At 43.0% G+C, this 25227-nt stretch overlaps 2 protein-coding genes across 6 annotated transcripts in view; one reads left to right on the top strand and one right to left on the bottom strand.

Annotated features, from left to right (window-relative positions):
• brip1 (BRCA1 interacting helicase 1) overlaps positions 1 to 12660 on the bottom strand; it is a 320064-nt gene extending 307404 nt beyond the window's left edge. The window contains exons 1-4 of the mRNA XM_078548234.1: positions 12575 to 12660; positions 7103 to 7249; positions 6250 to 6361; positions 1545 to 1715 (exon numbers count right to left, since the gene is read on the bottom strand). Of these exons, the coding sequence (XP_078404360.1) occupies positions 1545 to 1715; positions 6250 to 6361; positions 7103 to 7195 (376 nt within the window). The 5' untranslated portion in view covers positions 7196 to 7249; positions 12575 to 12660. The remainder of the gene's footprint in view (positions 1 to 1544; positions 1716 to 6249; positions 6362 to 7102; positions 7250 to 12574) is intronic.
• A 326-nt stretch (positions 12661 to 12986) lies between these two features.
• ints2 (integrator complex subunit 2) overlaps positions 12987 to 25227 on the top strand; it is a 61045-nt gene continuing 48804 nt past the window's right edge. For 4 of the 5 annotated variants that reach the window (XM_078548230.1, XM_078548228.1, XM_078548229.1 and 1 more), the window contains exons 1-7: positions 12987 to 13348; positions 15984 to 16291; positions 16942 to 17080; positions 18348 to 18450; positions 18889 to 19002; positions 20234 to 20364; positions 21821 to 21994. In XM_078548230.1, coding sequence (XP_078404356.1) covers positions 15999 to 16291; positions 16942 to 17080; positions 18348 to 18450; positions 18889 to 19002; positions 20234 to 20364; positions 21821 to 21994 — 954 coding nt within the window. In that variant the 5' untranslated portion in view covers positions 12987 to 13348; positions 15984 to 15998. The remainder of the gene's footprint in view (positions 13349 to 15983; positions 16292 to 16941; positions 17081 to 18347; positions 18451 to 18888; positions 19003 to 20233; positions 20365 to 21820; positions 21995 to 25227) is intronic. The other variant, XM_078548232.1, reaches the window with a different exon arrangement.

Raw genomic sequence — 25227 nt, 5'->3', positions numbered from 1 at the left:
CTAACTGCACTGAAGAACTTAATCAGCTACTTGACAAACAGCAGAACATGAAATGGTTAATATGGGCTGAAGAGTAAGAAAACATTTTTTAAACGATCAAGGCACTGACACATACTCAATAGAGAAGCTGACTTTAATTTTAAATTAATTAATTTTACCCCTTCTGACCACTACCATCATAAAGTCAAATTAAAGTAAATGTTAAAAGGAATTTTGGATTGGGACAAACGAAGGCTCAGGAGAAATAAAACTTAGTAAGAATTATCCGCAAAATGGATACAGGTGAAGGGAGAGCAAGAGAATCTTTTAAGTCCATGCACAATCTATTGCTTTAATTACGTGTACTTATATGCTAAGAGCCCAGAAATTACCAGCACTCCTGCAAAAGAACTGGCGGGACATGCTGTGGGGGATGCAGTGGGCCAGCCAAAAGTCCATTGACCTTAGGCAGCACCGGATGATCCTGACGGCAGGCAGGCCTGGAAAATCCCGCTCTAAGGATATTTCCCTCTCAAAGTGGGGAACTGTAAGGTCTGCAGGTGGGGAGTGCCAAACCAAGTAATCAGGTAATTCTAGTAGTTTTAGTATGTTACCTATGATATGTAATCAAGAAATTAGGGAACCAGCTTGCATTTTAGCTAGAAATTAGTTGTGAGAAGTCAATAAGGATATTTCCTTCTCAAAGTGGGGGTAGGCTGTAAGAAATTGCGGTCTTGAATAAATAGGTATTTTCTGCATAATATAGAATCTTAATAGGATTTTTTAAACAGCATTGATTCTCTCTCTGGAAGGAGGATTTCTAAACCCTTTGTCCTCTAAACAGTCTTAGTTCAGGCTGCCATGATGGCATTCCTAAGCTGATAGAGTGTTGCCTTGTCTATGCAAGTGTTTAGAAAGAGCCAGGACATGACCCTCAGCATGACGTAAACTAAAAGCTGACCTCGAGCACAAGGGAGGTGATAACCACCCTGACATTTTGAGTACCTGCCCTGTAACCGTTGGTCAGAATAGTTTGAATAGGTGATTGACACTGGATAACAGCCCCCAAAAAAGGGTATATATATTGGCCGTAAACTGGCGAGATTTTGGTGACAGGTACTGCGGGTGTTGTGGTGAGGCTGCAATACTCTTCGGTAGCTACTTTCTTAAGATGGATGAGGGGGAGGAGGAGGATGATGATATTATCACAAACGTTTGTCTGCCAGCCTGGATCAGTAAACTCTTCTCAATTGTTACGGGTCGTATTCTTTTTCTGCCTAATTAGCTGATGTATCATATCTAAACTGTTGGCTCTTAATAAATTATCTTAAAATTACTTGAGTCGTCGACTGCCTATTTAGGTATCTGTGGTCCTGAACCCCGAAATCTTACAATAAGGTGCATAAAAAATCATAACACATAACACTAAAAGCATTTTGCAGCCAGTTAGTGCTTGCCTCACTATCTGTACTAATGAATGAATTTAAATGAAAAATTCTTGTACTAAATGAACCTGCAGCGGATAAATAAATTAGAGAGATAAATAGATTAGAGAACATTGTTACCTTGGCTCAAACTTGGTGAGGATTTTCCATTTTCTACAGCAGCGGAGCTGTTCTGGCTTGTTGCTGCTGTTGGAGTAGAAGGCATTCTTGCTATGTGACAGGCACAGTTGCAAAGGGGCACTTTTTCTTGATTTTTATTATCATTCGGATAACTTTCATTTCCAGCTTTCTCTGCACAAGACAAGCTGTTCATTAATGCTAGAAGCAGCACAGTTATAGTGCAACAACTTTTGTTACCCAATACTGGAATGTACAATGCTATAATAATATATCACAATATAAAGAAAACAATACTGCAAATAAACTCATGCGTGCAGCAAATTGGAACAGAAATGTGCAACAGCACAAGAATGTTGGGTACAGGTTCAATATTCTCCATCTCCACTATATTGCAAATAAGATCAAGGAGCATCTTAAAGTGTAGGGGGCACCAGAGAGAGGTTTTCCATGTGCCTCTTCCATACTTCTCAGTGATCAGACAAAACGAGCATGAGGAGAGGCTTGATCCCAGATCACTCATATGTGCTCTCAAACTCTGTGGCTCTATAAAGCCAAGAAAGACAAGAGGATTCAAACTAGGATGGCTCAAATTTTTTTGGCTAGTTGGTGAGAGGCTGACCAATAAAACAAGTCACGTCCAGATTTGGTCCCCAGTCAGGTGATCTTAGCCTGGATAGCGATACTACACCAATTACTCAAGGAGGTTGGGGAAAAAAATCATGTACAATTTCTGCTCCTGCAGGGTTGGCAGGAGGTGGGAGTGGGAAGGGCTTTAGGAAATACAACTTTTACAGAATTGTGACTTACGGACAGTGAATCAAGTTCCATAAATTGTATGAGCTTTTCACCAAAATTCCTGTAGTATAACAGATTAAACTGGAAGACCATAGAAGCACTGAATAAGCAAGTATCTTCCCACAACATATACCCATTTAGAAATTCTCTCATTATTTGGTTCTTGTAATTTACGCAATCAATACACCCTGTAACAAGTTTACAGCCTTGTGTTTGTAAGACATCTAGTATTATCCATGTAGTCACTCCTACATATCCACTATTGTCTACACTAATTTTCTTTAAATTGTCTTTCAGAATGGCAAAAGGAGGGATTAGTACATGCCATCCAGGAGTAAGTAGAAAATCTGACGACAAAAAATGAATAATTGTTTCCAGTGTCTTTTGATTTAGTTCCATTTCCTCAAAGTGTAATTTTGTGTTAATAATGATTAATGACAAGAATTTAATGATTTCTACATTTTCTCCTTCTTCTTGAATTCTCTGACTGAAGGCAGGCCTTGACAATTATTCGCTAAACCACAGCTAAATGCCATGATTTCTTTTACTATGGTCGGATGGGGAAGCAGATCCCAGAATCTACCCTAGCCAGAATGGGGATCAAACCCTGTGCTGTTGGTGTTAATCTGATTCACATGCAAGCCATCTAATCAACAGAGCTAACTAACTATGCCCCCCCCTCCAATATTACATTACCTATCAAAATATCACCTTGTTCCCTCATCTTACCCCTAATTGGCAAATCAAGCACTTGCTCAGCCAGAACAAGAAGCTTTAAGATGGAGTTGACTTTTTTTTTATTCATTTACAAGATGTGGGCTTCGCTGGCTGGGCCAGCATTTATTCCCCATCCCTAGTTGCCCTCGAGAAGGTGGTGGTGAGCTGCCTTCTTGAACCACTGCAGTCCATGTGGTGTAGGTACACCCCACAGTGCTGTTAGGGAGGGAGTTCCGGGATTTTGACCCAACGATAATGAAAGAAAGGCAATATGTTTCCAAGTCAGGATGGTGAGTGACTTGGAGGGGAACTTCCAGGTAGTGGTGCTCCCAGCTATCTCTGCCCTTGTCTTTCTACATGGTAGTGGTTGTGGGTTTGGAAGATGCTATCGAAAGAACCTTGCTGAATTCCTGCAGTGCACCTTGTAAATGGTACATGCTGCTGCTACTGTGTGTCGGTGGTGGAGGGAGTGAATGTTTGTGGATGTGGTGCCAACCAAGCGAGCTGCTTTATTCTGGACGGTGTCAAGCTTCTTCAGTGTTGTGGGAGCTGCACTCATCCAAGCAAGTGGGGAGTATTCCATCACACCCCTGATTTGTGTCTCGTAGATGGTGGACAGGCTTTGGGGAGTCAGAAAGTGAGTTACACGTCACACAATTCCTAGCCTCTGGCCTGCTCTTGTAACCACAGTATTTATATGGCTAGTCCAGTTCAGTTTCTGGTCAATGGTAACCACCCCCCCTAGGATGTTGATAGTGGGGGATTCAGTGACAGTAATGCCACCGACCAACAAGGCACGATGGTAGGATTCTCGCTTGTTGGAGATGGTCATTGCCTGACACTTGTGTGGCACGAATGTGACTTACCACTTATCAGCCCAAGCCTGGATATTGTCCAAGGTCTTGCTGCATTTAGACACTGACTGCTTCAGTATCTGAGGAGTCATGAATGGTGCTGAACATTGTGCAATCATCAGTGAATATCACTACTTCTGACCTAATGATGGAAGGAAGGTCATTGATGAAGCAGCTGAAGATGGTTGGGCTGAGGACACTACCCTGAGGAACTCCTGCAGTGATGTCCTGGAGCTGAGATGACTGACCTCCAACAACCACAACAATCTCCTTTGTGGTAGGTATGACTCCAACCAGCAGAGAGTTTTCCCCCCGATTCCCATTGACTCCAGTTTTACTAGGGCTCCTTGATGCCACACTTGGTCAAATACGGCCTTGATGTCAAGGGCAGTCACTCTCACCTCACCTCGGGAGTTCAGCTCTTGTCTATGTTTGAGCCAAGGCTGTAATGAGGTCAGGAACTGAGTGGCCCTGACGGAGCCCAAACTGGGCATCAGTGAGCAGGTTTTTGTTAAGCAAGTGCCGCTTGATAGCACTGATGATGACCCCTTCCATTACTTTACTGATGGTCAAGAGTAGACTGAAGGGGCGATAATTGGCCGGGTTAGATTTGTCCTGCTTTTTGTGTACAGGACATACCTGGGCAATTTTCCACATAGCCGGGTAGATGCCAGTGTTCTAGCTGTACTGGTACAGCTTGGCTAGGGCGCGGCAAGTTCTGGAGCACAAGTCTTCAATACTATTACCGGAATATTGTCAGGGCCCATTGCCTTTGCAGTATCCAGTGCCTTCAGCCGTTTCTTGATATCACGTGGAGTGAATCGAATTGGCTGAGGAATGGCATCTGTGATGCCGGGACCTCCGGAGGAGGCCAAGATGGATCATCCACTCGCCACTTTAGGCTGAAGATTGTAGCAAATGCTTTAGGCTAATCTTTTGCACTGATGTGCTGGGCTCCTCTATCATTGAGGATGGGGATATTTGTGGAGCCTCTTCCTCCAGTGAGTTGTTTAATTGTCCGCCACCATTCACAGCTGGATGTGGCAGGATTGCAGAGCTTCAGTCTGATCCATTGGTTGTGGGATTGCTTATCTCTCTTACGCTGTTTGCCATGCAAGTAATCCTGTGTTATAGCTTCATCAGGTTGACATCTCATTTTTAGGTATGCCTGGTGCTGCTCCTGGCATGCTCTCCTGCACTCTTCATTGAATCAGGGTTGATCCCCTGGTTTAATTGTAACGGTAGAGTGGGAGATATGCCGAGCCACAAGGTCACAGATTGTGTTCGAGTACAATTCTGCTGTTGCAGACGGCCCAAAGCACCTCATGGATGCCCAGTCGAATTGCTAGACCTGTTCGAAATCTATCCCATTTAGCACGGTGGTAGTGACACACAACATGATGAAGGCAGGGCTTCATCTCCACAACAACTGTGCGGTGGTCATTCCTCCCGATACTGTCGTGGACAGATGCCTCTACGGCAGGCAGTTTGGTGAGGATGAGGACAAGTATGTTTTTCCCCTCTTGTTGGTTCCCTCACCACCTGCCAAAGACCCAGTCTAGCAGCTATGTCATTTAGGACTCAGCCAGCTCGATCAGTAGTGGTGCCACTGAGCCACTCTTGGTGATGGGACATTGAAGTCCCCTCACCCAGAGTACATTCTGCACCCTTGCCACTCTCAGTGCTTCCTCCAAGTGGCATTCGACATGGAGAAGCACTGATTCATTAGCTGAAGGAGGGCGGTATGTGGTAATCAGCAGAAAGTTTCCTTGCCCATGTGTGACCTGATGCCATGAAACCTCAAGGGGTCCAGAGTCGACGTTGAGGACTCCCAGGGCAACTCCCTCCCGACTGCATACCACTGTGCCCACCTCTGCTGGGTCGGTCCTGTTGGTGGGACAGGACACACCCAGGAATGGGGATTGTGGTGTCTAGGACATTATCTGTAAAATACGATTCCGTGAGGATGACTATGTCAGGTTGTTGCTTGACTAGTCTGTGAGACAGCTCTCCCAATTTTGGCACTAGCCCCCAGATGTTAGCAAGGAGACTTTACAGCGTCGACAGGGCTGAAATTGCCGTTGTCGTTTCTGGTGCCTAGGTCAATGCCAGGTGGTCCGTCCAGAATGTATCAAATTGGCTGCTGTACATTACAGGGCGACTCACATGATAATTTACTCGTGTAAATTGACTTCTTATTTTTCACTCAAGCGAATTATTATCCATTTGCAGGGAGGATAACTGTTGTATCAAAGCAAACAGCAAAACAAAACAAAAGATGCATTGTTAACCCTTCACAGCTTCAGACAGTACCCAAGGGAATAAACAGTAAACCTTACCATATTGAGATTGTTGCCAGGCCAACGTAGAGCAAAGCAGTGCAAGACTCTTTCCACTCCCAGTTGGACTCTCTAACAGACAGTGCTTTTGGCAGTTCAAACCTCGAACAATCTGAACAAAAGCAAATCAGACCAATGCAGACCTCTATATTAATTGAGCTAATCACAACATTAAGATCAAAAAAAGTAAAGAACAGTGAGGTAATTGTATTTTAGGTCGTAAGGCTAAGTTAGCATTGAAGAATACCTGTTAAGCTTGACAAACTCTCTTTTAGTCAGCCAGGCATCAAGCTAATGCAGAGATCAATCCCCAACTAAAGTAAATGAAAACGATGCACCCATCAGTAGGGTTTCTGTTTCCCCAATAGAGAGGGCACACATTCTTCCTTTAGGGTAACAAACCACATAAATCTGCAAACATTAGGTTGGCGAGTTAATACTGAAAAACCCTCAAATATATTCAGTGGTTGGAATCTAAAAACGTGATACCATATTGTTACCAGAGCAAACCAGCTGTAATTCTTGTTTATAGGCTTTCCATTGCTTGCCCAGTTGGAACAATCCCAGCTTCCAGTGACAGGTCCAGTCCTACAGATTCCATTGGTGACCAGGCTGGCTGATTGATTTTTAATAATGCTGTGGACCTGTCTGCCAAAGTATTAGATTACCAACTCTGCCATATAGGGTTCATTTGATTGCCAATTACCATCACCAGGTCTGTTACCTTAGAATCACCTTGCCCCAAAGAGACCCCATCCATCTCTTGCCCATCCTTTTAGAATAATCACAAACTGGTCACCATTCATTCAATTTTGTGTTCAATTACATGAATATATGAAAATAATACACTTACTGAATTCATCATGGCAAGCTGAGATGGGTATGCCTTGCATGGAAAAAGAATTTTCACACCACCAATCGTATATTCGGAGGCTGATGATGCCATTTTAATTAGTTAATCGTGATACACATCAAGAGAGTAAAGACTTAGTATTTTAATCTGTAAGAGAGATTTAAAACACTTTTTCTGGATTAAAATGTATTCATTCCCATTTTCAATACCACTAAAAGAGCAATCAGTTAAACTCAAAGCTGTGGGGATTTGGGGTAAACCTTCGGAATGGATAAGATAATAAACTAACTGAAGTATTCACTGTAAGAGCTATGTCAGGCTGAGTGGAGGTACACTGAATGGGATATCCTGGGCTCAGTTTTGGAACTATGCTGTTTCTAATTTATATAAATGAAATGGATTCTGAAATGCAATATTCAAATATCTGATGATAAACCAGGAGGTCACTAGAATCAGAGCAGGGCCTCTGAAATTAACAGAATGAGTTGGACAAAATATATATGTGGGCAGAGGAATGGCAGAGGAAATTTAATGCAGGTAAGTACAAGCACTGCATGTGGCAAGAAAAACATAGCAACATGAGTGGTGGCGAAATAGCTGACGATAAAGCCAAAAGAGACCTGGTGGCCCTAGCAACAGTGTTCAACATGTCCAACCAATCCAAAGCAGCAATTAACAAAGCAAAGGAATGTGAAACTACAATGTGCTGGAGGCAGAGAACACAATAATTTTGACCACCACCCCCATCCCCCCAATGTCATTGCTCCAAGTCATGAGAAAAGACTGAAGAAATTGGAGCTTTAAAGGATGGAACGAAGGCATCCGAAAGGTTACTTCATGGAATTATGTAAGGTAAATAAGAAAAGGTAAACCTGGAATATCATTTTAAATTGTGGAAGTAAAATAGGTGGACAAAGATTCAAACCAGCAAAAGGTAAATTTGGGGCTAACATTAGAAAATGCTTCTGAACAAAGAGTGCTCTATGGAATAGACATCCAGTTACATAAATAGAGGTGAAAATCTTGGACTCATTGAAGACTTTAGGATCTTAATTAAAGGATGAATTTAGATGGCCTGCACTTGTCTCTCAGCTTCGTAATCTTGTGCAATTACAACGACAGATGTACAAGTCTGTGTGGCACAATGAACAACATTGATGTAGTCCCTCATGCAAACACAAATTTTCAAGGTGCCTACTGATAACCTTTGCATGTCTAAATTGTACGCTAAACTAATAGATCAACTGACATTGCAAAACCCATCAGGCTGTATGCCTGACATTAAACAAATATTGTAAATATAGCCTGTAATTGTAAGTGTGGAGGGCCAGAAAAGTGTTGAAAGAAACCGATCTGCTTTTCAATTTACCTTTTCTTTTCTTTTTCTTTCATGGGATGTGGCAAGGCCAGCATTTGTAGCGCATCTCTAAATATCCTTGGCTTGCCCATTTCAGAGGGCAGTTAAGAGTCAACCACATTGCATGTGGGTCTGGAGTCTCAGATTTCCTTCTCTGAAGGATATTCATGAAGGTTTTTGCAATAATCAATTATAGTTTCATGGGCGCCATAGCTGAGGCTAGCTTATTAAGACATTTGAATTTAAATTCCACCAGCTGCCATGACGGAATTTGAACCCATTTCCCCAAAGCATGAGCCTGGGCCTCTGGATTACTCGTCCAGTGACATTACCACTACGCCACTGTCTCCCAACAATGTTATGTTAAAGTTGAACAGTTATGCAATGTACCTTAATAAGTTTTATGTATAAAATATATTTCAGGATGAAAAACCAAATACTTATTTTTAAAAATTAACTATCTAAAAGTCCTGTCATCCTGTTATTTTCAACATGGATGGATTGTGCAAATTAGCAAAGATTTTTTTAAATTCATTCACAGGATCTGGGTGTCGCTGGCTAGGCCAGCGTTTATTGCCCATCCCTAATTGCCCTTGAGAAGGCAGTGTCGAGCTGCCTTCTTGAACTGCTGCAGTCCATGTGGTGCAGGTATATCCACAGTGCTATTAGGGAGGGATTTCCAGGATTCTAGCCCAGTGAGAGTGAAGGAATGGCGATATATTTCCAAGTCAGAATGTTTTGTGGCTTGGAGGGGAACTTCCAGGTGGTGGTGTTCCCTTATAGACTTTGTAGTGGTTTTATACAACTGAGTGGCTTGCTAGGCCATTTCAGAAGGCATTTAAGAGTCAACCACATTTCTGTGGTTCTGGAGTCACATGTAGGCCAGACCAAGTAAGGATGGCAGATTTCCTTCCCTAAAGGACATTAATGAGCCAGATGGGTTTTTATGATATTCAACAATGGTGTCATGATCAGCATTAGGCTTTTAATTTCAGATTTTTATTGAATTCAAATTCCAACATCTGCCCCATTGGGATTCAAACCTGGATCCCCAAAGCATTACCCTGGGTCTCTGGATTACTGTCAACATGTCTGTTGCCTACAAGCCTCACACTTGCCATACGTTTTTTTCTACCAAAGATCAAAGGAATCACCCAACACCCTTACAATAATTAACAAGACAGGAAGAATATATAATCACTAATTCATGTAGACACCCATTAATTTTAAAAGAAAGTAACCACTGAGCCAAGTCTGGCACCTTGAATAGGAGAGATTAGGCTGAAAGTTTGACCAAAGAGATGCATGGAGAAGATTTTTTTAAGAGTTGACTGTTATGTAAGATGTTCCAAACAGTAGGACTGAGACACCTGAATACTCTACCAACAATTATGGGGACAGGAGCAATGCATTAAAAGGCAGGGTCAGTGGTACAGAGCAATGCACAGGGATTTATGCCTGGAGACAGTTGCACTGATTGAATGGCACAAAGCCATGGAGGAATTTATAGATACTAATAGAGAAGTTTTTAAAATTATGAAGCGGTTCAGTGGGGTAGGCAGAGATGTTTCTGCTTGAGGGAAGTCCAAAGCTCAGGGATATAAATACAAATAGTAATATAATTCAATGGTGAATTCAGGAGAAACTCCATAAGCCAGAGTGTGGTTAGAATGTGTGATTCACTACCACAGGGTCTAAGTTACAGCAAATAGAATAGACGCATTTAAGCGAAGCTAGATAAGCACATGAGAGTGAAAGGAATAGAAGGATATTTTGAGGCGATGAAAATGAAGTAGGGTGAGACAAGGCTCAGAGATAAAAACAAAAAACTACTGCGGATGCTGGAAATCCAAAACAAAAACAGAATCACCTGGAAAAACTCAGCAGGTCTGGCAGCAACGGCGGAGAAGAAAAGAGTTGACGTTTCGAGTCCTCATGACCCTTCAGCAGAACTGAGTAAAGTTAGGAGAGGGGTGAAATGTAAGCTGGTTTAAGGTTGGGGCGGGGGGGGAGAGAAGTTGGGGGTGGGGGGGTGGTTGTAGGGACAAGCAAGCAGTGATAGGAGCAGATAATCAAAAGATGTCACAGACAAAGGAACAAAGACAAAGTGTAAAAGGTGGTGATATTATCTAAGAGAATGTGCTAATTAAGAATGGATGGCAGGACACTCAAGGTACAGCTCTAGTGGGGGAAGGCTGTGGGGGAAGGCTGTGGGGGAAGGCTGTCCGGAAGGCTGTGAAGTGCCTAGTCGGAAGATGAGGTGCTGTTCCTCCAGTTTGCGTTGGGCTTCACTGGGACAATGCAGCAAGCCAAGGACAGACATGTGGGCAAGAGAGCAGGGTGGAGTGTTAAAATGGCAAGCGACAGGGAGGTTTGGGTCTTTCTTGCGGACGGACTGCAGGTGTTCTGCAAAGCGGTCGCCCAGTTTGCGTTTGGTCTCTCCAATGTAGAGGAGACCGCATTGGGAGCAACGAATGCAGTAGACTAAGTTAGGGGAAATGCACGTGAAATGCTACTTCACTTGAAAGGAGTGTTTGGGCCCTCGGACGGTGAGGAGAGAGGAAGTGAAGGGGCAGGTGTTGCATCTTCTGCGTGGGCATGGGGAGGTCCCATAGGGTCGTTGACAGGGCCCTCAACCGTGTCCGGCCCATCTCCCGCGCATCCGCCCTCACGCCTTCTCCTCCCTCCCAGAAACATGATAGGGTCCCCCTTGTCCTCACTTATCACCCCACAAGCCTCCGCATTCAAAGGATCATCCTCCGCCATTTCCGCCAACTCCAGCATGATGCCACCACCAAACACATCTTCCCTTCACCCCCCCTGGCGGCATTCCGTAGGGATCGTTCCCTCCGGGACACCCTGGTCCACTCCTCCATCACCCCCTACTCCTCAACCCCCACCTATGGCACCACCCCATGCCCATGCAGAAGATGCAACACCTGCCCCTTCACTTCCTCTCTCCTCACCGTCCAAGGGCCCAAACACTCCTTTCAAGTGAAGCAGCATTTCACTTGCATTTCCCCAAATTAGTCTACTGCATTCGTTGCTCCCAATGCGGTCTCCTCTACATTGGAGAGACCAAACGCAAACTGGGCGACCGCTTTGCAGAACACCTGCGGTCCGTCCGCAAGAAAGACCCAAACCTCCCTGTCGCTTGCCATTGTAACACTCCACCCTGCTCTCTTGCCCACATGTCTGTCCTTGGCTTGCTGCATTGTTCCAGTGAAGCTCAACGCAAACTGGAGGAACAGCACCTCATCTTCCGACTAGGCACTTTACAGCCTTCCGGACTAAATATTGAATTCAACAACTTTAGATCTTGAACTCCCTCCCCCATCCCCACCCCCACCCCCTTTCCGTTTCTTCCCCCTCCCTTTTGTTTTTTCCAATAATTTATATAGATTTTTCTTTTCCCACCTATTTCCATTATTTTTAAATCTATACCTGTAATGCCCTGTCAGTCTTTCCACCCCACCCCCACTAGAGCTGTACCTTGAGTGTCCTGCCATCCATTCTTAATTAGCACATTCTCTTAGATAATATCACCACCTTTTACACTTTGTCTTTGTTCCTTTTGTCTGTGACATCTTTTGATTATCTGCTCCTATCACTGCTTGCTTGTCCCTACAACCACCCCCCTCCCCCCAACTTCTCTCCCCCCCCCGCCTTAAACCAGCTTATATTTCACCCCTCTCCTAACTTTACTCAGTTCTGCTGAAGGGTCATGAGGACTCGAAACGTCAACTCTTTTCCTCTCCGCCGATGCTGCCAGACCTGCTGAGTTTTTCCAGGTAATTCTGTTGTTGTTTTGAGACAAGGCTCATGTGGAATATAAACATCAGGTTGAATGGCCTATTTCTGTGCTTAAATTGTACGTAACAAGGGGTGTCAGTGTAATCGGTAAGGGCAGAACTGATGGGTAAATGGGACTGGGCACCGCCAAGTTATCCACAAATTAGAGCTCATGAATGGTACGGAGCTGGAACCTGAAGGCGGATGACGGTTTCAGTGGCAGGAAACAAATAAAATTCAGTTCATATTAGAATTAACCACGGTTTATGAGGTGTAAGGCGCAGCTTCTAACTCACTTCATTTTTCACAATTATTTTACTCACAGTTCTCCAGTTTTTTTTTTACTTCAGGCAATCTAAGAACATCACTTCGCGCCTTCGGCTCGCGATCATCACGCATGCGCTGGACACAAATCACGATCAGCTGGGTATAAGCTGTGAACCAATCAGCAGGCGACACAAACGTCAACAGCCAATCGACGAGCGGGAACCGAAGGCCATTTTTCACCAATCGGCGTAGAATAAACGGCGGCACCGCAGCCAATCAACGATTGGATAATGATCATGCGCCGACCAGTGAGCGCCGGGGGAAAGCGCAGTAAGCCAATGGAAAAGCGGGAAGCCTTATAACCAATCAGCACAAGAAGAAAGAGAAACGGAGCGAATCGATTTGGGAGATGGTGATGGCTCTGCACGGCAGTTGCTCTGGTTACCCCGGTACGGCCCACAATCCCATGTGGTGGTTGGTACGGTGTCTCAAGTGGAACTAAGTGTGGGTTCCGTCAGAAGCACTTGGAGAAGCTGAGGGAGAAATCAGTTCTAAAAAACAGAATTATATGTGCCACATCTCCCCCCTCCTTGAGTATCTTGTAATTGCGGAACCATATGAGGCTGTTTGGTTAAACTTCAGTCTGAGAGTTTTGCCAGTTGGGGAGTTAAAACTGGGGAATCGGCGGATGGCGAGGCTCCTGAACAAGATGCGTTTCTCGGCTCACAGGGTTACGCCACTCCGGGGGCTAAGTTAGAACTAGGCCCTGTTCATAAATTTTCTTTCACTTTTTTTTTTAAAGAAAAGGACATTCTTTGGTTCCTAAAAAGGTAATTTAATTAAAATAAAATTAAGCGACAAATATATTTATTATAGTTCAGTGAAATATTGAGGCAGTTTGCTGCGAAAGTTTTCCTGTGTTAAAATAATAAAATCTTGTATTATTTCTATAGGCAAAATAATGCACTTGGAGGTAATAGGGATGTTATTCATTGCTCTCAATGTTCTAAATAATTACGTAGCATATTGTGTTTAAGAATTATACGCAACAAGGTAATAAAGTATAAACAGTGAAGTTAAATTCGAGGGTTTAAACTTCAAAAGATTTCTGCAGAGTATCACTACAAATATGCCCAATATACAGAAGGGCCTTATAAAGCAACATGTTTACTGTTAACTTGTCTAGAACTTTAGTTGTCTTTTGAACTCGTCAGTTCCCTGAATTTGTTTTCATAATTACATTAACTGTAATTTAGTTGGAAAGATCAAGAACTTGGACCATTTGGGGAAACTGATCATTAAACTAAACATTACCAGCAAAAAACGTTTGCATTCATATTTAAGTCAAGTCAAGGAAACCTGGTGCACAGGTAATGTGCAAATTTTGTTAGATGGCATTTCTGAATTTGTTATTCCAAAATTCCAGAGTTTACCAATCTTTTGAGGAAAGTATTAATGGATCATTCTGTGTTCAGGGGTGTCCTCATTTTAGGTGTTGAAGATTCTTATTCAGTAGAACAGATCCAGGCAAACAATTTTTTCTGGTCGGTGAATCCAGAACAAGGGGGTCATAATCTTAAAAATGGAGGTTCTCTATTCAGGAGTGAAATCAGGTCGTATTTTTCACAAAGTGTAGTGGAAAACTGGAATTCTCTTCCTCAATAAACTCCGGATGTTGAGAGTCAGTTGGAGCTTTCAAGCCACGGGCTAGCTGAATGAAGCACTCCGAATGTTTTCAGGTTCCTGAAAACAAGGATGTAGAAGACGGCCAAGAAGAAACCTTGACTGATGCCAGGCATATATTTTTAAAACCTTGTCAGTTGTAGGGAGAAGAAAAATATGAGAGAGAGAATTTGTTTCATAATTTTAAACTCTTAAGATTGATTCAGAGAAAGGAGGCCACAAGAGAGGTCTAGATTTCAATACTGGGACAGAGTAAAAGAGGTTCATGTGGCACACCATGTTTTGCGTTATGAGGATATTGATTCACATCACCGAGGAACATTTCTGAATTTGCCACATTTTAAAATAGTTTTTTGGTGATACTGTAAAGCTACTTCACAAAGGGTACAGTCTAATTCTGCTTTCAATCCGTTGAGGAGTATCCTGCTGAAGCCTTTGCTGGGTACTGACAGCAGTGTTATGCCCCTCCAGTTGTTGCAGACACTGAGGTTCCCTTTGGCAGCTTGATGATTACTTCTCTCCAGTCATCCGGGATGCCCTCTGCAGTCCAGATCTTGTTGAACAGGTCCGTGAACTTTGTTGTGATGTACTTTGATGTGGTGTACTTGCCATGTTATAATAACTCTGCTGTTGAAAAATGGGCGGATTTCCGGGGTGGCAGATCATGCTACAAGCTGATTTTTACACAGAGGAACATCGTAGAGCAGAACCTAGTGTCTGAAGCCATTTGTTATCAACTTCATTGATTTTGAGAAAGCTTTCAATAACATCCATCAGTAGTTACTGATACATCACAAGTATGGCATCCTGCCTAGGTATAATAACATCTTTAAAACCTTATACTGTGACACCAGCTGCTGTGTAAAGACCAGTGTGGGCACCACAGAGCCCAACAACATCATCACGTCATGGCAAGGCTGCATACTCTCCCCATTCCTTTTCCTCTTGGTTATTGTTTTCATCATGAGGAAGGCAATGATGGATGCAGACTTTGACATCCTGTGACAACACCACCGGTTGACGGACCTGGATTTTGCAGACGACATCGCCTTGCTGGGTGAAGAGTCGTGTGCACTTCAAGACATTGGCCCTACTACTCTCAAGACTGGTGACAAGGTTGGTCCACGCATCAGCTGTGAGAAGACCACGACAATGCTCACTGGATGCCAGTAAGGCACTCCCATCACCATCGGGTACCAAAACACTTCCCTTACCTATGAAGCAATGTCTCCAGGGAGAGTGATGTAGAGATCGATGTCCACACAAGAATCTGCAAAGCAGCATCAGTTTTCTAAAAGTCAAGACCATCAACATATTCATTGTAGTACCAACTGCAATCTATGCCAGCAAGACATGGAAGACAATAGGAAAGGTGTCACAAGTTGGGATGTCTTTCACCAGCGCTGCCTACGTAAGATGTTGGGGTATCAGATGACCGGATGACAACATGACCAGTGAAACGGTACTACAGAGCTCTGTCAGAAGTGTCTGTAGGACATGGTGACAGAGAGACGCCAGCCCCCGCCAGAGTGGCAGTGGAATGGACACCACCAGATGGAAGAAGACAGGCCACCCAAAGAAGACCTGGTGAAGTACATTTAAGGAGGAACTCCAAGACCTGGACACTACCTGGGCTGGAGCGAAAGAGATTGCAATGGGCCAGTGGCAGAGTCTTGCTGCTCATAGTTCCTTGGGTCCCATGTGGGACAAAGTCTAAGTAATAAAATTACTGCATTCCCCTGATTTATTAAATTGAAAATAACTCAATGTTTTTCTGTTTAGGTGCCTTTGGCAAAGATGGCAGAGTTTGCGTGCCTGCAGTTTGTGAGTTCCTTTGCGTTTGAGGCGATGCAGAAGGTGGATGTGGTAAAACTTGCAGCTCTGAGTGATCCAGAGCTGAGGCTACTCTTGCCCTGCCTGGTGAGAATGGCACTCTGTGCCCCAGCTGATCAGAGTGAGGCCTGGGCTCAAGACAAAAAACTCATCCTGCGTCTCCTGTCTGGGGTCGAGGCTGTCAACTCTATTGTGGCTTTGTTATCGGTAGATTTTCATGCACTGGAGCAGGATGCTACCAAAGAACAGCAGCTGAGGTATTTATTGTACATCCCAAGTTCACATAACATCATATAATCGTTAATTTCTCTCAGTTCCTCAGCCCAAGTTAGTAATGCACCACCATTACAAGCATGAAATGAGAAGTTAGGTTAATGGTTTAGATCTAATTCGGAGTTGGTAGAACTCATGCCTCTGAGTTAGAAAGTCATGAGTTGAATACCTACAGTAAAGTCTTGACCACATAACACAGCTTAAGCTCAAGTGCTGTACTGAGGGAGTGATGCACTGTCAAAGTGCAGTCTTTCTTTCGAGAAGTTAAACCAAGTCTACCCCCTCAGATGGATAAGATTCTACGGCACATTTTCGAAGGAAAAAGGCAGTTCTCCCCATTATGGTGGCCAATATTTATCCCTCAGCCAATGTTGGATCATGGAATCGGCATCACTAAAACAGATTATTTGGTCATTATATCATTGCTTTTTGGGAAACTTTGTGCACAAATTGGTTGTCATGTTTCCTACTTTGTAATATTGACTATGTTGTGTATGTTTTTTTAAAAAATGCACTTTGGGATGAGGTGGTGAAATGTGCTGCACAAATGCAAGTTTGTTCGTTCTTGCTTTAGTTACTCCACCATTTCTTGTTTTTCAAGAATGCTCCTCAAAGTTGTCACTTTCTTTGGCAGGCATAAGTTAGGTGGAGCAAATGGGGAGAGTATCCTAGTGTCACAACTGCAGCATGGCCTAGCTTTGGAGTTTGAACATAGCGACTCACCTCGTCGCCTTCGACTAGCACTCAGTGAACTGCTGGTGATCATGAACAAGGTAACGGAGGAGGGCCTGAATGAATCTGGTAGAAGCTTGTGTTCCATGTGTGTATTTTCCCTCCCCAATCCCCCTGCAACATCTTGCTCCATGGAATTCCATCATTCACATCCAGATAAGTTCATACTTGATCTTGGAGGGGATTGAAGTTTTCCTTACCCAAACTCCAACTTCATGTACTTAGCAGTGAAAGGGGAGGGGAAGTTACTGGATAACGAGCAGAATCCTCAACAAAACACAAAGTTTTATCAAAATGGCCAAGAAAATAAAGAGAGAAGAGCCACATTCTCAATGAATTGAATTTGGGGATTGGTTGTGGGGGTGGTGGAAGAGGTCGTACTGCAGCCGCTCATGAAACCATACATTGGAATTGTGAGACAGGAAAAAATTAAAGAGCATCTAATTTACCTTCTATCATCCTGGTAGTCATCAGATACAATAATAAGGAAGTTCTTGATGTATTACAGCAATCAATCTCTGCCATTTAGACAATATCAGATCCAGACATGGAGTGGGGGGAGATGGTGCAGTCCCCATTGGTGGAGAACTCTTTGGAAAGACCCTTATTCCTCCCTACTACATTCAGCGCATGTCATGTCTCAAATCTATAATAATCATACACAGTTTTAGTCTGTCTGCATTTTCTGATTGGGTGGGATGCATGGGGTTGCAGTGGAGACTGGTTAGGGAGAGACATGGGAGATGAAGAAGCATAAAATTGAACGTCTAGCTACCTGTTCAAGTGGATGCAAAATATCCGGATGACACAAAAAAATCTCTATGCAAATTTAAATTTCCTTTCTAATGGCCCATTACAACAATGTCAAACCTCCTGTTGAAAACCTTCCTTTTTTTGAGATGTCCCCCATGCTTTAAGTTGGCAATGGCACAGTAGTGCTACATAGTGGTGACATGTGGATTTGCATCCTCCCCCCATATAGAATTATTGGGGAGAATTTCTGCTCCTCTCTGAACATTGCCATGACATTTTCAATATCCACACAGATTTCCCCCATTTCTCAATTTCAGGCATACTTTAAAGCCTACGTTTCTTCAACAAGGAGGGTGAAAAAAAGTATCCGAGTTATTTCAAAAACCCGCCAGCTAAAAAGCAGCAGAGGATGGGCAGCAAGTCTGTATTTTCAGACAGGGAGGCACTTGGAATGAAAAGGCTATAAAAAGAATAAGGGAACAGCGAAATTCATTTATGAACCAATTTTAATTAGCAGAAGCTTTTTGATTTTTTTTTTGTGTACATGTGTTAAAGGTATCTGATTCAAATGGAGAATTTTTTATCAAGTCTTCAGAACTGTTTGAGAGCCCGGTGTACCTGGATGAAGTTGCAGATGTGCTGTGTATCCTCCAAGCAGGTAAATTTCATATCATTGATGAATTTAAAGATCATGGTTCTGTTTTTAAATTTAAGTAGCGTGTATTTGAAGTATACCTTTAGGCAAGATGTGGATTAGTCACTCACTGCAGAACATCAGCAGCAGTGGAGTGTTTCCTACTAAAGCTGATAAGAACCAGAAATACTAAATAGTGTCTGATGAGAGAACTAATCTGAACGCAGAAACCAGTCTGCTAATCATGCAGCCCATCCAGTGCCAAAGATGTGAAAATAACTCAGCAATTTGGGAGAAGTGAATTACCTGATTATCCTAATTTCCTCTGTACCATTATATGATTTTTCTTGGGCGTTTTAACTTTTCATAATAAAACCGTTGCGTTACCACATATTACACAGTACTGTTAATATATATAATTTGTGTTGTGCTTTATTTTCTCCCACCCCCCTCCCTTGCCAGAACTTCCATCACTGTTGCCAATTACTGAAGTAGCTGAGGCTTTGTTGCATGTTCGGAATGGATCCTGGTTCATGTGTTTGTTAGTGGCCAACGTCCCTGACAGCTTCAATGAAGGTAACAGTCTTCCTTTAACTCTGTTACTGGTGCAATACAAGCCTGAGAAAATCCCAGGGGCCAAGAATAAAATGATGCATTGAGATATTCTTTGGAATTTATTGCCAAGATAATTCACTTGGCAGTCAGGGGTAGAGAGAGAAAATCATAAGGTATCAGTAGTCCCATGATGCCACGTCTGAAAGGTGCCAGAGTGATGAACTAGGGGATTGCACCACCTTCTAGTACTGAGTTACTATTGTCAACCATATTGTCATGGAGAAGCTCCAAATGAGACCATTATTTTTATATGGAAGCAAAGTATTTCAGAACTCCAAAAATTACCATGCTGGTACAGCAAGCAATTAGGAAGGCAAATGGCATGTTGGCCTTTATTGCAAGGGGTTTGGAGTACAGGAATAAAGAATTCTTGCTACAGTAGTACAGGGCTTTGGTGAGACCACATATGGAGTACTGTGTGCCATTTTGGTTTCCATATTTAAAGTAGGATATACTTGCATTGGAGGCAGTATTGCAAAACTTCACTAGTTTGGCCCCTGGGAGGAGAGGGTTGTCCTATGACAAGAGACTGAGTATTCTCTGGAGTTTAGAAGAATGAGAGGTGATCTCATTGAAACATATAATATTCTGAAAAGGCTTTGCAGGGTAGACAGAGGCTGTTTCCACTAGCTGGGGAACCTAAAACGCGGGGGCACAGTCTCAGGATAAGAGGACTATCATTTAGAACTCAGATGAGGAGAAATCTCTTAACTCAGAGGGTTGTGAATCTTTAGAATTCTCCACCACAAATTGTGGTGAGTGCCTCGTTATTAACTATATTTAAGGCTGGGATAGATAGATAGATAGATTTTTGGTGTCTCAGGGAATCGAGGGATACGGGGAACAGGTGAGAAAGTGGTGTTGAAGCCTAAGATCTGCCATGATCCTACTGAATGGCGGCACAGGCTCAATTATGGTCTACTGCTTTTATCTCTTGTGTTCCCCCTTCCTACCAAATCCACTTTTGATAGCTGGTTATAAAGTGATAAGTGTCTAGAAGCTAGTCATCTGTGCACCTGTTTGGCCAAAGGTGGTGCTCAGCACTGGGAAGTTCACATGATTTGAAGAAAAATAGTAATTAAGAATATAGCTAGAGTAATTCAGAATATAACTTCTGATTTTCACCAAATTGTGGTTTCCCATATGGCAGTATTGTGGGTTTGTGTGTAACACTGAGCTTTTTACTGTTCAGTTTGTAGGGGCTTAATAAAAAATGGTGAGCGGCAGGATGAAGAGAGTGTTGGAGGACGACGCAGAACTGAGGCGCTTCGACAGCTTTGCAAAATGAATCCTACCCAGGCCTTAAATGTTAGGGCCATGGTGGTAAGAGATGATTTTGCACTTTGTAATCTGCATGGAGGTACTGTCAGAAATTCAGTAGCACATCCTTTCGAGAGACTGCAATAATCAGCTCAAGTGCCCAATGCTCCCTGGCATTGCTTTCCTGTGGTTATTTTCGGTCATTACCTACTTGACCAGCACACAGCAATGGAGTAAAGCAGTGTAACAATTCATCCAGCTAGTCAATTTGAAAAACAAGTCCGTTTTCATTCACATTCATCTACAGCATACTCCTGAGTGGATTTTGGTGGTAGCCCTTAAAGAGGATATGATTTATTTGCTGAGTGGTGATGCTGCTGAACACTCTTGGCCATGTTGTCGGTGTGCTGGAATGCATTTTTGTAGTTATATTGTCTGTCATAATAAAAACAGTACGTGGCCATCACACCTTGTGTTTGAATTCAGTAAAATTTACTTAGCTATCACTAGTTGATGTTGTGCATGCAAGTTTGTGTCACTTTTTTTAAAAAGAACTAAGTAAAGCCAGTTGCTTTGGGGTCAGCTGGCTCCTATAAAAGGGAGCAGTAACTGTTGAGAATGTGGATTGAGTTATGTAGAGATGATCTGGAGTTTCAGCTGGGTTGCATTGGTAATTTGCCCAAAATTGAGCAAACCAGCACAAAAGATCAAAGAACTTTAAGGGTACGTTACCTCCTGTGGAAATAGTTTACACAATTGTTTCACTAGATTTAAAAAAAATTCTAGAAGTTGGCCCCACCCACGAAACTGGTTAAATCAGGCTGAACTAATCACCAAGCCAGGTTTGCACTAATTGTGCACATTTGCTAGACTTTAAAGAGACTCGTAAAATTTTAAGTTTTTGTTTTAGGTGCAAGGACACAAATAGTTGCATTTTAAAAATATTGTTTTCTAATTTACTAAGAAATTGATGACTGTGCACCAATATAACTGGTAAATCTAGTTTTTTAAGTTACTTTCAGTTATTAAAATCTGTTTACTCAGGTGATGCTTGTTTTTTGTGATGAACCCATTTTCAGCTGTGGTAATAAATTTCATCAGGTTACCAGTCTTAATTATGTCAAGGAATATAATGCCAATTTTTAACTTGCGTTCTGTGCTGTAACGATTCTAAGATTCTATAAAAATGTTGCCCAATTGCACTGGTTCTTGGGAGATGTTTGCATTCAATATGTAAATGAGTTTGAGCAGAATCTTGAACAAAAAATACACTTTGGAAAATTAGTGCAGTTTTGAGCACAATTTTTATATCAGAATCGTAAATTGTACCCAAAGCAGAAACATTTTTTATATATTGCAAAGAAGGTAGAGATAGGAACTTGATTCTGACTAAGTAGTAGATCAACAGGAGGAAGGGGGCGTCCTGTTGTAGATTGATTGTTCTGGATGGAGTTGGATGAATGCCCTTTCCTGACCCTAGATTTTCTTTTGTTATCTCCCCATTTCTATTGTGTAACAGGTGGAGGAATGCCACCTGCCAGGCCTTGGAGTGGCCTTGACCCTGGATCAGTGCAAGAATGATGGCTCCGAAGATACAGTGACTGACCTGGTCTCATTTGTTAGTGGCTTATTGCTAGGAACTAATGCGAAAGTAAGAACCTGGTTTGGAATGTTCATCCGCAATGGGCAGCAGGTAAGGAGCAGGGATAGACTGAAGGACTAGACTTATCCCATAGATTTGGAATATGAGTTTACAGTCTAATGGGCAAGCCTTCATCGGGTCTACAGGATAGCCCACATTCTATAATGATTAGATTCCTCTTGTTTAATTTTCTTTTTATTCTGAGTTTTTATTGTGAAATATTGGAGGCTGACCAGTGATAGATGCTCAAGTCAGCCCAGTATGTGCAGCTTTACATTGTAGCATGCAAATGTTCTGCATTCAAGCGCATGCTCAAATTCTGGCCTCTTAAGCATCCCAATTTTTATCACTCTATCTTTGGCACTTAAGTTGCCTGAGGTCTGGAATTCCCGCTCTAAACTTTTCCACTTCTCTACCTCTTTGTTCCTCAGTATCTCGGTCATACACAAGACCATCTCTGTTCACCTTTCACCACTGTGTTCGCTGCTACATTGACTTCCGGTCCAGCAATACGTCAATTTAAACTTCTCATCTCATAATCTGATCCCTCCATGACCTTGCCCCTCCCTATCTTTGTGAATTCCTCCCCCCAGCTCTGAATTCTGCATTGAACCCTGACCTCATGTCCACCCTTCCCTTCCCCATCCCAATTTCCATTTGCAATTGCACCTCCAGCTGCCTTGGAATTATGTCCCTAAACTTCTCTGTCTTGAAGATATTTCTTAAAATCTACTCTGTTGACTAATCTTTTATTATCTACAGCGATATCTTTCTTTGGCTCGATTTCTGCCTGATGAAGTTCCTGCTAAGCACCTTGGAACATTTACTTTGTTAAAGGTGCTGTATAAATGCAGGTTGTTATTGGTCATCAGCAGACCAAGAAGGAATTTGTATATAATAAAATAACATTGCTTCCCTTTAAACCTTAAGAAAAGTTGACAGAAAGTGAAGGCACTTCCTTAAAGAGAGAATGACTCTGGAACAGGTCACTTTATCTCTCTTCCAAACTGGGCAACATGGGTAATGGAGGCATGTAGTGGTAGGGTTTGTTGAAAAGCTTGACTTTCGTCTTGTAGGTCAGTGGTTCTCCAATGTAGTGGTTGAAGGAGCTCTTTTCAAATGGCAAATGGATTAGTAATCAATGACTCCTCCCCCAACCCAAACTAAATTTTAATACTCTAATACCTGGGTACATTTTTTCTTTGGACCCCCTACCTTCATACACTCGTGAATAGGTCTGAACTGACCTGGTACCCACCACCAACCTTGTTAACTATGGGTCTACTTGGCTGTCTTCCTACCACATTCAGCACTCTTCCAGGTGTGCTGTCTTCCAAGGTGAGACCACTAGCCCACTCTGCATTGCACATTTGGTGACACCAAGCCTGCCTGTAGCCACTGTTCATTCACGTACTCCCTGACCTCCAGGAAAGTCTCTACAGACCCCATTTGAGCAACGCTGTTCTAGGGAAGCGAGGGATATGGTTCTTGTGTTTTTTTATATTTGTTCGTGGGATATGCAGCTCACTGCACAGGCCAGCATTGATTGCCCTTGAGAAGCTAGCAATGAGCTTCCTTAAATGCTGCAGTGCATTTTGTAGATGGTACACTGCTGCTACTGTACGCTGGCGGTGGAGGGAGAGGATGGGGTGCTTATCAAACCAGCTGATTTGTCCTGTATGGTGTCAAGCTTTGAATGTTGTGGGAGCTGCACTCATCCAGGCAATAGTATTCCATCACACTACTGACTTGTGCCTTGTAGATGGTGGACAGGCTTTGCAGAGTCAGGAGGTGAGTTACTTGCTGCAGAGTTCTCAGCCTCTGTGCTGCTCTTGTAACCATAGTATTTGTATGGCTGGTCCAGCTTTGTCTTTTCAATTGTAAATCGCACCCCCCCCAAACAAAAGATGTTGATGGTGGTGATAATGTCATGAGAAGATGGTTAGATCCTCCCTTGCAGGTGGTCATTGTCTAATGCTTGTGGTGCGTGAATATTACTAGCCACTTATCAACCCAAGACTGAATTTTGCTCAGATCTTGCTGCGTGTGGGCAAAGACTGCTTCCGGAGCTGTATCTGAGGAGTTGAGTGGCACTGAACTCATTGCAATCATCAGCAAACATCCCCACTTCTGACCTATGTTGGAAGAAAGATCATTGATGAAGCAGCTAATGGTAGCCTAGGACACTACCCTGAGGAACTCCTGCAGCAGTGCCCTGGGATGATTCACCTCAAACAATTACAACCAACTTCCTGTGTCCTAGCTATGACTTCTGCAAGTGGAGAGCTTACCTCCGATTCCCATTGACTTCAATTTTGCTAGGGTCCCTTGATGCCACACTCTGTTAAATGCTGCCATGATGTCAAGGGTAGCTATTCTTGACTCATTTCTTGATTTGAGCTCTTTTGCCCATGTTTAGACCAAGGCTTCATTGAGATTTGGAGCTGAGTGGACCTGATGGAACCCAAAATGAACATCAGTGAGCAAGGCTGAGTGCCCCTAGATAACACTGTTGATAACACCTTCCTTTACTTTGCTGATTGAGAGTAAGCTGATGGGTTGGTAACTGGCCTGATTGGATTTCTCCTGCCTTTTGTGGGCAATTTGCCAGTGTTGGGCAGATAACACTGGTTATGCTGGAACACTTTGCTGTATTAAGTGCCTTCAGCCATTTCTTGAGATCACATGGAGTGAATCGGATTGACTGAAGACTGGCGTCTGTGATGCTGGGGATCCCAGCACGAGACTGAGATGGATCATCCAGTCAGCACTTCTGGCTGAAGATGGTTGCAGATGCGTCAGCCTTGTCTTTTGCACTGACATGCTGAGCTCCACCACAAACCAGGATAAGGATTTTGTAGACTGTCCTGGTAGTTGTTTAACTGTCCACCACCATTCATGGATATGACAGGGTTGCAGGGCTTTGATCTGACCTGTTGGTTGTGGGATTGCTCAGCTCTGTCTATAACATGCTGCTTCTGGTGTTTAGCATGCATGTTGTCCTGTGTTGTAGCTTCAACAGGTTGGCATCGAACGATAGGAAAGTTTTTTATAGTGCAGAAAGAGGCCATTCAGCCCATTATGTCTGCACTGGCCAAAAAAAAGAAACCAGCTGCTCATTTTAATCCCACTTTCCAACACCTGGTCTGCAGCCTTGCAGGTTACAACACTTCAGGTACAGATCTGAAACAGTGTTTCAGCCTCAACCATCAATTTAAGCAGTGAATTCCAGACGCCCACCACCCTCTGGGAGAAAAAGTTTTTTCCTCATGTTGCCTCTAATC

Source organism: Cetorhinus maximus, chromosome 9 (genome assembly GCF_964194155.1).
Source record: "Cetorhinus maximus chromosome 9, sCetMax3.hap1.1, whole genome shotgun sequence".
Lineage (NCBI taxonomy): Eukaryota > Metazoa > Chordata > Chondrichthyes > Lamniformes > Cetorhinidae > Cetorhinus > Cetorhinus maximus.
The sequence above is the reverse complement of the archived record's forward strand: the minus strand, read 5'-3'. Positions and strand labels throughout refer to the sequence as shown.